Source organism: Prorops nasuta, unplaced genomic scaffold, assembly GCF_024137725.1.
Source record: "Prorops nasuta isolate Cenicafe-Biocafe unplaced genomic scaffold, Cenicafe_Pnas_1.2 PNAS00035, whole genome shotgun sequence".
In the NCBI taxonomy this organism is placed as follows: domain Eukaryota; kingdom Metazoa; phylum Arthropoda; class Insecta; order Hymenoptera; family Bethylidae; genus Prorops; species Prorops nasuta.
Genome location: NW_027116832.1, coordinates 5,701 through 18,565, shown reverse-complemented (window position 1 = coordinate 18,565; position 12,865 = coordinate 5,701). Strand labels below are relative to the sequence as shown.

The window sequence follows — 12,865 nt, the reverse complement described above, 5'->3', positions numbered from 1 at the left end:
AAGAAAATATACTTTGTGGTTATTTTTTTTTTGTTACAGTTTAAATCCGGTTATGATGACTTTCAATTAAAGAAAAAAGTAATTACAGACCTATAAATGAAAAAGTATTAATACATTAAGCATTTCTGTACGGCCCAGTCATTTCAATAATTGTGACTTAATGTTATAATAGTGAATGTGTAAGCGATTAGTGCATATACAACAAACTCTTATTGTAAATTTAATAATCTTGTATGACAATGTTTTAATTGCTATTATTTTAAATTAAAGCTAGTTTAATTAACATATTTTTATTTCATCCCTTTCTCAAAATTCTAAACACACATGGTAATTACCTATTCTTGTAGTAGTCATATATTCGTTAAATTACATACAAAATTACAACTGTTTTATATTTGTAAAGCATAGCTGTTTGTTGCAATGATTTTTATTATTCAATGTGAGACAAATCGCATTTTGTTTAGGCAAATGTCTTATTTATCCGCCACATCCTTCCATATCTTATGTAACATTTATTTGCCTTGTTCTTTCTTTTAGTTTTCAAAATATACGACTAATTTTTTGCTATTTTTATATACACTCAGATATAGCTATTCTATTGATTAATTAATCTTATAAATGTCAAGATGATTGGTAAACCATTGTTCTATTAAAGTTGAAGAATGGACACTTGAATTATTTTACTTATAATGTTTGGCATCTCTTCCATAGGATATCTTCTCTTTAAATTTGAGAGGATGTTGTTCTCCAATACATTTAAGGATACTGCTGAATTTATCTTGCTTTTAGCTTCAAATAATTCACATTTGGATATCCTTCCTCAATATATAATACATATTTTGTTAATCCTATTTGTTTGTGAAATTTATCTGTTCTAAAACCTTAATTAATCCAGTTACTAGATATATAATATATCATTTTCAAAGAATTGATATCTTTCTATCAATCTTAACAATATCATAATAGATGTAATGAAATATGTATTCTATATTCAAAATAGATATCCATGCGTGTAGTTGGAAAACTATTTAAAGCTGAAAACAAGATGAACTCAGCAGTATACATATACCTTTTAAAGAACTTTATCTTCACAAATATTATCAGAAGATATCTCGCAGAAAAATTGCCAAATTTTAATAGCATCATTCAAATGTCCATTTTACAAATTAAACAAGATAATGGTTTAACAATCATTTCAACAATTACAAAAATAATTGCAGATCAGCAGTATTATTAGATCTGTGTGTATGTATAAATGATTAGAAAATTAATGTTATATGATATAGACTGGAAGAAAATAGTGCAACGGAGCCAAATAAATGTCGCATAAGATATAGAAGGATGTGGCGGATAAATAAGACATTTGCCTAAACAAAATGCGATTTTTCTCACATTGAATAATAAAAATCATTGCAACAAACAGCTATGCTTTCCAAATATAAAACAGTTGTAATTTTGTATGTAATTTAACGAATATATGACTACTACAAGAATAGGTAATTACCATGTGTGTTTAGAATTTTGAGAAAGGGATGAAATAAAAATATGTTAATTAAACTAGCTTTAATTTAAAATAATAGCAATTAAAACATTGTCATACAAGATTATTAAATTTACAATAAGAGTTTGTTGTATATGCACTAATCGCTTACACATTCACTATTATAACATTAAGTCACAATTATTGAAATGACTGGGCCATACAGAGAAGTGCTTCATGTTTTAATACTTTTTCATTTATTAGTATATAATTACTTTTTTCCTTAATTGAAAGTCATCATAACCGGATTTCAACTGTAACAAAAATAAAATAACCACAAAGTATATTTTCTTAAAAATTCAAAATAATTTTCATTTTTTTTTATTAATTTATACTCATCTGACATATTTTGTCTTCTCTGTTAATTATTAAAATCCTTCCTTCTTTTCCACAATCGTTTTCCGAAAATATTATTTTTGTTGATGATATAAAATTGAGGGTTAACGGGATCCCTCACGCCTTCTTTATCGACAGTACAAGTCAATAAACAATTAGTCTAATAAAATTCAAATGCGAAGCAAATTTAACAATCGGGCGTTTGTTGGACAATGTACCAGTCCTAACGAGTCAAATGAACTTAAAAACACTCAAATTAGTTGAAAAATAACGCCGTACCATTGTGTCGCGTTCTTGAAAAGAGGTTACTTTTGGTTATTTCCACTTCAAGAACGCGGGACAGTGGTGCAGCGTTATTCTTCATCCGATTTGAGTTTTTTTAGGCTCGATTGACTCGTTAGAATTGGCACCTTGTCATAAAGAAGCCCGTTTTTACAATTTGCTTCGCATTTGACTTTTATTAAACGAATTGTTTATTGACTTGTACTGTCGGTGAAGCTCGCGTGAGGGATCCCGTTAATCGCGCCATTTGACAGCTACGGACAAACTCCCTAGAAATCCCCTCGCCCCTCTGATTCTAACTTCCCCTCACCAAAACTCAAGATTAATGGCCAAAACGTAGTATCCCGCAAGGACAGAAACTGTAGCGTAGGATCTCGCAGTGAACAGAAACTATAGCGTAGGATCCCGCAGGGAACAGAAACTGTAGCGTAGTATCCTAAGGATACTACGCTATAGGAAAATTATACTACGGCAGTATAATTGGAAGATCGAACGAGCTTCGCGAAGCGAAGTTCGATCGAGATTATATGATAGCCTCGTACGAGAAGATTACAATGTAGTATCATCCTGTCCCGCTAGATGTCGCAACAATTCAGAGTAAAACTTAAACCTAAAGATTCCTCTCTAGGTACTCCCTACCCTAAGCACCTCCGTTTCCTTCCGGTATCCTCACATTTTAGCGCCACAACTACCTAAAATTTTTTTTTTTTTTTTTTTTGGCACTACAACTCCCGAGCATAAAAGGGGTTTTGGGATTAAATCATTAGGGTGGGATTGTAATCTTCTCGTACGAGGCTATCATATAATCTCGATCGAACTTCGCTTCGCTTCGCGAAGCTCGTTCGATCTTCCAATTATATTTCTAGCCTCGTACTTCGAGATTACAATGTAGATGTTAAGAGATCTAAGTAAAAACAAAAACAAAAAAAATTTTTGGTTACCATCTTTATTATTATCCCTATCAATTCTCCTATCAACCACTAATAGTTAAACAAGTCTTACGAGGAAAGCTGGTTATAATCTTCGAAACATAACACAAATAAAAATTACAAAATGCATATAATCCAAATTTCACTAAAAATAAAATAATTCCCCTTTTCTGCACAAGTAAATGCAACATTCTCAAGATAATAAAGCTGAAACAAAATTTGCTGTATCCCCCGATGATCTAATCGGTCTATTATAAAAAGTTTGAAACGCTCGCGAGTTCTCCGACCAACCTGCTGATCTACGGATCGATTCTATATCCACTCCTCTACTATACGCTGCTGACGTAGCAGCATGTCTAGTTGAGTGTGCTTTAAATATGGAAGTGTCTATTCCACAAATCTCTAATGTATCTTTTAACCATCTGCTAAGGGTCTGTGAAGATGCCCCCTTAAATGGTCTCTTAATAGTAATAAACAAAGTCTCTATATTTTCTCTAAATTGACTCGTCCTGTTTAAATATTCAGACAATGTTCTCGCTGCACATAAATTAGAGTCCTCTTGAAAAAAGGGTAGTAGCAATAACGGTTGAGCCCTGCCTGGCCCGGACGTCTTCAAAAATTCTGGTACAGTAATAACTATTTCCCTGGGATTTATTTTAATATTTTTAATTTTTATCGCCGCAAACGTTTGAACTCTATGACCGGAAGCCAGTGCTAATAACATTAATGTTTTCCGAGTCAAGGTCAATAACGAAAGATCCTCTAACGGCCCCATACCTCGTAATTTATCCAATACTTTAGAAACATCCCAAATGAAATTATATCTTGGTCTACTAGGCCTTAATCTAAACACACCCTTCATAAACTTATTAATCCACTTATTTTCACCTAACTTAAAACCCGAAATAAAGGAAATTGCTGCTCGATGTGTATTCAATATACCGAATGAAACTCCTTTGTCAAACTCTTCCGTGAAGAAGTTTAATACGTTCGCTATGGACGGCTTAAATGGATTCACTCTAACCTTTTCACAAAAAAGTTTCCACAACCTTAAACTGGAATTATATTGTTTCTGAGTTCCCGAAGATAAGGCTGCTAATAAAATCTGTATCGTGTCTTCCTGAAGCGTGTTCTCTACAAATGCTTGCCTGAGACCCTCGCTGCAATTAACGACAGTTTCCCTGATAATGGATGTATCATCCTTCTGAAAGGAGATAAAAGCATAAATTCATCTGGACCCCATATTTCAAACCTTTCATACAGTAACAAAAATATTGGGTACCAATTTTGTCCGGGCCAATTCGGCAAAATCACAATTCCTTCTGCTCTATCTGCTATAATTTTCATTAATGTTCTCAACACCATGGAAAATGGGGGAAATGCATAAAAGTATATATTCCCCCAAGAGATTGTAAACGCGTCTATAGCTACTGCATTTTTCTCTCTGTGCCAAGTACAGAACTTGTCACATTTCGCGTTTTTACTCGATGCAACCAAGTCCAATTCCGGTTGACCAAACAATTCTACTAGTCTTTTAAAATATATTTCTGCCAACTCCCATTCTGTATCCCAATTTTTGATTCTGGATAATTTATCTGCGTGTACATTCTCCTTTGATGGGATATATGAAGCGAACAGATTAATATTATGTTTCTCCGCTACGCACCAAATTTCACGAGCTAACTCGCTAAGATTCTTAAATCTTATACCACCTGCTTTGTTTATGTAAGACACCGCAGTAGTGTTGTCTACACGTAGTAATACATTCTTAGAATTTAATAACGGCAGAAACGATAAAAGAGCTTTGTAAATCGCCAATAATTCAAGATAATTTATGTGTCTAGACCTTTCTTCTTCTGACCAAAATCCGTGAATCCTATTTTCTTTAAGAACTGCTCCCCAACCAGAATTAGAAGCATCCGTAAATATCTCGCAATCAAAATTGTCATTCCTTAAAGAGTTCATTGATTTTTCAATCTTATGTTCCCACCAAAGCAGGTCTTCACGCACCTGTGCTGATAGGCCCATTTTTTCGTCATAATTCCCCCCATTCCTTGTTAATTCTAAAAATCTTAACCTCTCCAGGGTTTTGATATGAATCCAAGCGTATTTTACCGCTCTGCTGGCAGCCACTAAATTTCCAATTAAGTGGGCGAACTCTCTAATACAACATTCCTCCTTCTTCCTAAATTCTGTAACTAAATTCTTAATATATTCTTTTTTCTTTTGGGGTAGTTCAATAATTAAATTTTCTGAGTCTAACATAAATCCCAAAAATTTACATCTTCTCGAAGGACATATAATACTTTTTTCGTAATTAATTAGAAATCCTAATGATTCTAAAAAACCAATTGTTTCCTGAATATTATTCTTACAAGAAGCCTCATCTTTTCCTAAACACAAAATGTTGTCCAGATATACCACTGATAAAAAACCTCTCTCCCTCAACGAAGCCACTACTGGTTTCATCAATTTAGTGAAAATGAATGGTGCGGAGCACAATCCAAATGGTAAACAAACAAATTCGTACAAGACCCCTTCAAATTTGAATCTTAAATATCTTCTTGACTTTTTATGTATAGGGATTAAAAAATAAGCATCTTTCAAGTCTATAAGGCCCATAGCACAATCCTCTGATATTAATCTCAACGCTGTTCTAATATCTTCCATCTTGAAATGATTTACCTTGATGAATTTGTTTAGTCGTTTTAAATTAAGAATAAAACGCTTGTCGCCATTTGACTTAGTAATCAGAAAATAGTTAGATAAGAATTGACCTTTTTGAGGCTTACACTTTTCTATCGCACCCTTTTTTATTAAATCATCAATTGCTAATCTAAACTCCTCAGTTTCCGCAATTGATCTTAAGGGTTCTATAAACTCTTCGTTCCCCACTATTTGACTACAAAATTCGATACTATATCCTTCAACGCAATTCAAAACAAAAGGGTCTGAAGTCAAACTTCTCCAAGTATCATAAAAGTATTTCAGTCTTCCCGAACTTACTTCTAAAACGGTTTGTAGCGACCTCTCTGGCTGCTGTTGCCCCTGTTTGGATATCTCCCTTGTGTTCTTCGTGTATAGGGTTGATTCCGATCCTGAGCTTTGTCTTGTCTCCAACCCATCTGGTAGTTGCTCGTCCTCAACCCAGATGGGCCTCTCCAGTTTAAATGATTCCTAGGGCTTCCTTGTAAAGGCTTCTTAAACCAGGGTTTCCTCACCATAGTCTGTGATAACTTCTCTATTGCATTAGTTTCTTTTACATTATCTGCGAAATTGGCCCCAAATAACCAAGCGTCTGATTTCTTATCTCCTAATAAAGCTCTTAAATTCTTATTCAATCCAGGAATTATAAAGGCTTTTCTAGCCTTAGCCAACTCGAAATGGAGATTAGTCAGCAACTTTCCTGCATCGCCTAACCTCTGCAGTAACGCTAATTTATCTAACTGCCCTTCATCTCTCAATAAAAGTGAAATGACTCCACCTAAAGACGACAATGCTGACCCAATCGCGTTCTGCTGATCACAAAAATAATTGTCCCTTCTTAAAACTGCCTCCCTCATTAAAGTCACTATCTCCCTATTTAGTTTCGGGGCTTCAAAGGGGACTAGCCTTTCATATTTGGTTAATAAGTCTGCTTTTTCAGATTTTGGAATGCCCGATTCCACCCAAAATTTCCATCTCTTTTCTAAAGAAGGATGCAAATCCATTCCTATTGCCCCTGAGGTTGTAGGGTCTTTGCCCAGAATTTTTAAAATATCCTCATCCAGGCAATCAAAATCCAAATTTTCAAGCATTATGGGCTCAGGCAAATTTGAATCCATTTCAGTTAAAAATACTGGTTCGTTTTCTTTATCATCTACCAAGATATCTAAACAAAGGTTGAATTACAGTTTAATTAGTTAGTCATATTGCCACATTCGATATTATCCTTCTGATTTGTCTAGACACCCGTTCTAGCACATCAGTTATAATTTCTTTCTGACTTGTCTAGACACTCGTTCTAGCACATCAGATATTATTTCTTTCTGACTTGTCTAGACACTCGTTCTAGCACATCAGCTTTTTAAATAAAATGCTCTTTACCTAAATCGTTATGTGTTTCAATATTAGATATGGGCTCTTCTGGCACTGCTGCACTAGCCACCATTGCATCTTTAAATTCATCTGAATTTTCCATTCTCGCAATTCTCTTCTTTAATCTCACATATCTTTCCAGCAACTTTGTATCTCCATCTAAAATTTCACTCGAATCCCTCTTTCTGGACATTATAATTACCATAAATAATTTTCCATGCGACCATCTCAGCGCAACAAAATGAAGTGAGGATACCGGAAGGAAACGGAGGTGCTTAGGGTAGGGAGTACCTAGAGAGGAATCTTTCCTTCCTTCCTTCTTTCTGTGTTGGCTTCGGTATTCGATGACCATTCGCCATGTTTATTACTAACGCCCTCTATCAGGAGGGAAATATGAATTCAAATATCCACAACTTTGGGTATATTATTCAAGAATTTTATTAATTTTTTCAGTTGTCCTATATTGGTATTGATAATATCGTAGATAGTCTTTATTATGTCAAAATCTGGATTGTAATCTTTGATGATGCCATTTAGTAGGTATCTATAGGAGTCCATTAAAGAGCAGTCCCAGAGTAAATGATTTAGGGTTTGTGGGGAGTTAAATGAACATGGGCAGATTGAGGATAAGGATTTACCAATTTTGTACAAGTAATTTAAGTCTATGAATTGACCTGAAAAAATCTTGTTTGTTATAGCTATTTCACTGCGGCTCAAATCGAGTTGGTCAAACCATGGCTTTTTGAGTTTTATTTTATTATGTGTCTTAAAGAATTTCTCTTCAGAACTATTTGTTGGGGTGGATAGGTCCATTTTATAACTTTGCATTGTTTGATCCTTGAGGTATAAATATAGAGATACTGGGTCAATATGTTCAATTTCCAAGTTAGGAGGTATTTCGTTATTGCTTGCAATATTGTCAGCTATTTCATTTCCAATAATACCCTTATGTCCTGGTACCCAAATCAGATGAACTAGGTTATTCATGTAAGTAATTTTCTGTAAAGTTTTTAATGACTCGGAGATGAATAAATTTGAGTGTTGCTCTAAACAGTCGAAGGCCGATATTACAGACATCGAATCAGAACAGATGATAAATTGTTCGTAGCTTGAATTATTTGTTATTGAGTGTTGTAAGCAGATTTTTAGTGCTTTCATATAGCCACCAGTTCAGCTATAAATATGGAGTTAATGTTATTGATTTTGATTTTTGATATAATGTTGGTCGTTGAATCATAAATGGCAGCATTTACTGGACCATTTTCTGGAAACTTGGAACCATCCGTATAAATGATTTTGGTAGTGACAAGATTTGATTCTTCAATCAGCTTTAGTAACAGCATATTCCATGTTTTATTAGGATTTGTGCTTTTCTTACATGTAATTCCAATATCCAAATTGATAGCAATATTTTCCATATCTAATTTTGTTTCTTTGATTGTACTTGATATGTTAATTTTAGGGAGGCATTTATTATATTGATTTATGTCTTGGAATATGTTAAGCAGTTTTGGGTAGTATCTAATTGAGGAGTAACCGTTCGACTTGATTAGGTTATCAAGTTCCTTTATCTCTTTAATTGTGAGGCTGTTTGGTTGTACAATTCTGTTGATGATAAATTTATATGATGTTATTTTGCTTCTATATTGAATTGTTGGTTCATTTGCCAGAAACCAGGATATTTTGTTCGAAGCGTTATCTGTTATTCCTAAAGATTTTTTTAATAGGATTCCAAGTAATGAATTGTATTTGTTTACAATATAGTTGTTGGATGGATTTAAATATATCGGAAGACCCCACTCAACGACAGGTCTAATTATTGTTCTGAATATCATAAGAAGAGTAGATGGGTGTGCTCCCCAGGAGTTTTTTTTCAACCATCTCACTATACGGTCGAATTTACAAATTTTTCCAATTGTATAATTTAAGTGGGCCTTCCATAATAGTTTCTCATCAAATACTACCCCTAAGAACTTGTATTCTTTAGCCTTTTCGATTATACCATTTTCTGTGCTTATGCCATTTATTGGTATTATTTTCCTTTTCCTGGTGAATTGAATCATCTTACTTTTGTTATAGGATATGTTAAGACCGATGTTCTTCAGATGGTTTTCTAGTTTACATGTGGCTTCCGTAAGTTTTTGGATTACCGTGTTTTGGTATTGGTTTTCAATAAATATAATTATGTCATCAGCGAATTGTAATGATCTAACCTCTTCTGGTAAAATATTGTTTATTTGGTTTATATAAATGTTGAACAGTATAGGGCTTAATACCGATCCTTGTGGTAGCCCGATCGATGAGATTCTGTTTCCTATATGGAAGTTGTTTACATAGAAGTTTAGATCTCTAGCTGTCAAGGAATTATATATGTATTTAAGAATGTTTTCAGGAAATTTAAGTTCTTTTAGTTGTAATATTAAGATTTGTGGGATTACCCTATCGAATGCTGCTTCAATGTCTAAAAATATTGTTGTTAGTATGGATCTCTTGATAAAAGCTGAATATATGTTCATGGATAGAATCGTTAAGTTATCAAGACATGATTTGTTATTACGAAAACCAAACTGTGAACTTGGGATATAAGAGTTTTCTTCGGCAAATTTGTGAATTCTATGTTGAATGAGTTTTTCATATAGTTTCTTTAAAGTGTTTTGCAAGGATATGGGTCTGTATTTATTGGTTCCAGGTTTTTTTAACAAAATGACATCAAATGAGTTCCATCTGGAAGGATATTTGCCTGTAGTTAGTATGAAATTGAAAATTTTTAGAATTATGTCGATAATGTTACTTGGGAATGATTTAACCAATTCGTTGTTTACCAAGTCACAACTTGAAGCCGTATTTTTTTTCAGCTTTTTGATAACACTTATCAGTTCTCTTTGTTTTATAGGTGAGTTATCGAAACTGGTTAATAAGTTATTGTTCATGCATTCTTCATCTGAGTTATCGTTAATATTATATATGTCGTTTAACATTTCAAAGGGAGGAGGGGTAACCCATAAAGGCGTTAGATTGTTTATTGCATTTTCAATAACAATTTTATCTGGAATGTCCACGCCCTTTGCGGACTCGTGAGCTTTTGAATTTTTCAGTTTTTTAATAGTCAACCAAATATCCTTTATGCCTGTTTTAGGATTTAATTTTCCAATAAATTCTTTGAATTTTTCTTGTTTCTTGTAATTACACAATTTTCTGAACTCAAGGTTTAATTTCTTAACTTCATTCAGGTTTACTGTAGAATTGCACAGTATAAATGTTTTACACGCTTTTCTTTTTCTTTCCCATAAATTTTTACATTCATCATCCCACCACGAGTTGTACTTTTTGTTATTGTGTTTAATAGATTCAGTTTGTATATTATTGGTTTTTACATTACTATTTTTTAGAGCTTCAGTGATTGTATCAATTAGGTTTTTATGTTGATTTATGAAATTGTGTTCGTCGATCGGTGAATTGAGTTTGTATGAAGATAGATAATTAATAAAACTGGACATGTCTATTTTGCTTGTAATTAGTTTGAATCTAGTATTACTAACTGAGATGTTATCCTCCAGTTTAAATTTACAAATTATAGGGTAGTGGTCACTGATAAATATGTCATTCAAAACTTTACAATTGCATAGATAATTAAATGAGTTTCTTACTATAATTAGATCTGGAATGCTTACTATATTGTTGTATGTTAATCTAGTAGAAATATCTCTATTTAATATTTGATAATTTGACGTGCCGAGGGAGTTGAACAATTGAGAACCAGCGTAATTACATTTAGTAGAACCCCAGTTATTATGTTGACAATTAAAATCACCAAGAATTATTACGTTATTTGAACCTTTTGTTATGTTATTAACACTGGAGAAGAATTTAAGCCATTCTTGAGTTTTAATGACGTTTGACGGCTTATTGTATATTAAGAACACCCAGAATGTCTTTTGATTGTAATTCAACTTAATAATAAGACTTTCAAAGTTCAGACTATCTATTTCCTCTGACGATATACTGAATGCCAAAATTGATTTTTTAATAAACATGGCAATGCCACCACCAAATGATCCTCGGTCTTTTCTTATAGTATTGTAGTTTTGCATATTAAAATTAATGTCACTGTTTAACCATGTTTCTGTCAGACAAATCAAATCTAAATTACATTCCATGGACAATTGAGTTAAATAAGCATATTTGTTAGTGGCACTTCGTACGTTCCACAATAGAAGATTTAGTTGACTTTGAATCATTATGTTTCGTTATTACGTTTTGAATTGTCTGCCAACTACTTGGTATATTACTGAATCATTAATATTCGGATGGTGGATAGGTACTCAATATTGGTGGAATTATCCATGTAATGCAATGTGTTAATTATTTACTATTTCAGAAACAATTTCCTTTTTCAAGAGTTTAGTTGGCAGACTACTTAAGGAGCTTTTATCACATACATTTCTTTTACTTCTTTTTATAATGGTTTTTTGTGTACTTTTCGGTAGAAACGATTTCGTGTTTTGGGTTACTTTTTCTGACTTTATTATTATATCTTTTGGTGTTTGCACCTGTTGTAGTTCATCAGTGTTCTTGTTATATGATTGAGAGACACCTTCCAAGTATAATTGGTTAGAATTATGGGTATTAATGAAGGTAGAATTTACGTCCTGGTTGCTTATATTGACTATGATATTTTGATTTATATCTTCAGGTGGTTCTATATTTTCTATATTGTCATTATTTAGCATAGAATCACCAGCTCCAGCATCAAGACTACAGATCCGATCAAAGTCCTGTGAGGCCTCGCCATCCAAACAGTCTCTATCATATTGGATTTGACAAGCATCCACATTATCGCCAATGTCAGCGCAATTCAATATATCATCCATGATCATGGGACCATCTCCATTGCTAAACTCATTAGGGTTAATTTCCACGATATCTTTTTCAGAATTTACTCCTTCACAATTTAGAAGCGTTGAGTCATATTCAATTATTTTGCGATGATGATTATTATTATGCCTACTATAGTACAGATCGATCCAATCAGACAATAAATTAGAAGTGTCTGATTTTGCCCTTGAATCAAAGTGATTCTCGATTTCTACTTCATTGGTGAATTTGTTTAACTTTATTAATTTTCTAGCATAATTTTTAGTGCAACTTATGTATGCTGTGATTCTCCTAATGAGGGCCATGTACTTGAATAACGGACAACTAGGGTCAAGGCTTTTATGAGGTCCATGACAATTACCACATAATGTTTTATCAGTGCATGTCTCCTCATTATGTTCTCCTGAGCAATTTCCACATCTAAAGTGTCCACGACATTGGCTTTTTGTGTGACCAAATCTCTTACAGTGGAAACATTTTAGTACTTTGTCAACAAAAGGTTTTATTGCTAGTTTCACAAAAAAAAGGTAAACATAACTGGGTAATGTGTTACCTAGAATTGTTATTTTGATCGAGTTGGTAGGTATTGTTACCTTGTTATTATTGTCCCAACGCGACATTCTTTCGATTTTCTTGATTTCAATGTTCGGATTATTTAATACAATATTATCATAAATTTCACTTTCCGTTAGCTCAGAAAAAACATTTCTAATTATTCCAGTTTTGTATACAGCAAAATTTGGAATAAACGTGAACCAGTTTAGCTTGTTGCTTATTTCGTTATTTTCAGTTAACATATTTGCTTGTTCATAGTTTTCACATTTGA

The 12,865-nt window shown here is 33.1% G+C and overlaps 1 protein-coding gene across 1 annotated transcript; it reads right to left on the bottom strand.

The window, feature by feature from the left end:
* Positions 1-3,280: 3,280 nt before the first annotated feature.
* LOC136783676 (uncharacterized) lies at positions 3,281-7,357 on the bottom strand. The gene is made up of 4 exons (XM_066743925.1): positions 7,174-7,357; positions 6,103-6,958; positions 4,402-5,989; positions 3,281-4,291 (listed from the first exon to the last, which is right to left on the bottom strand). The coding sequence occupies exons 1-4, from the start codon at positions 7,355-7,357 to the stop codon at positions 3,281-3,283; spliced, it is 3,639 nt and encodes a 1,212-aa protein (XP_066600022.1).
* Between the last annotated feature and the right edge of the window lie 5,508 nt (positions 7,358-12,865).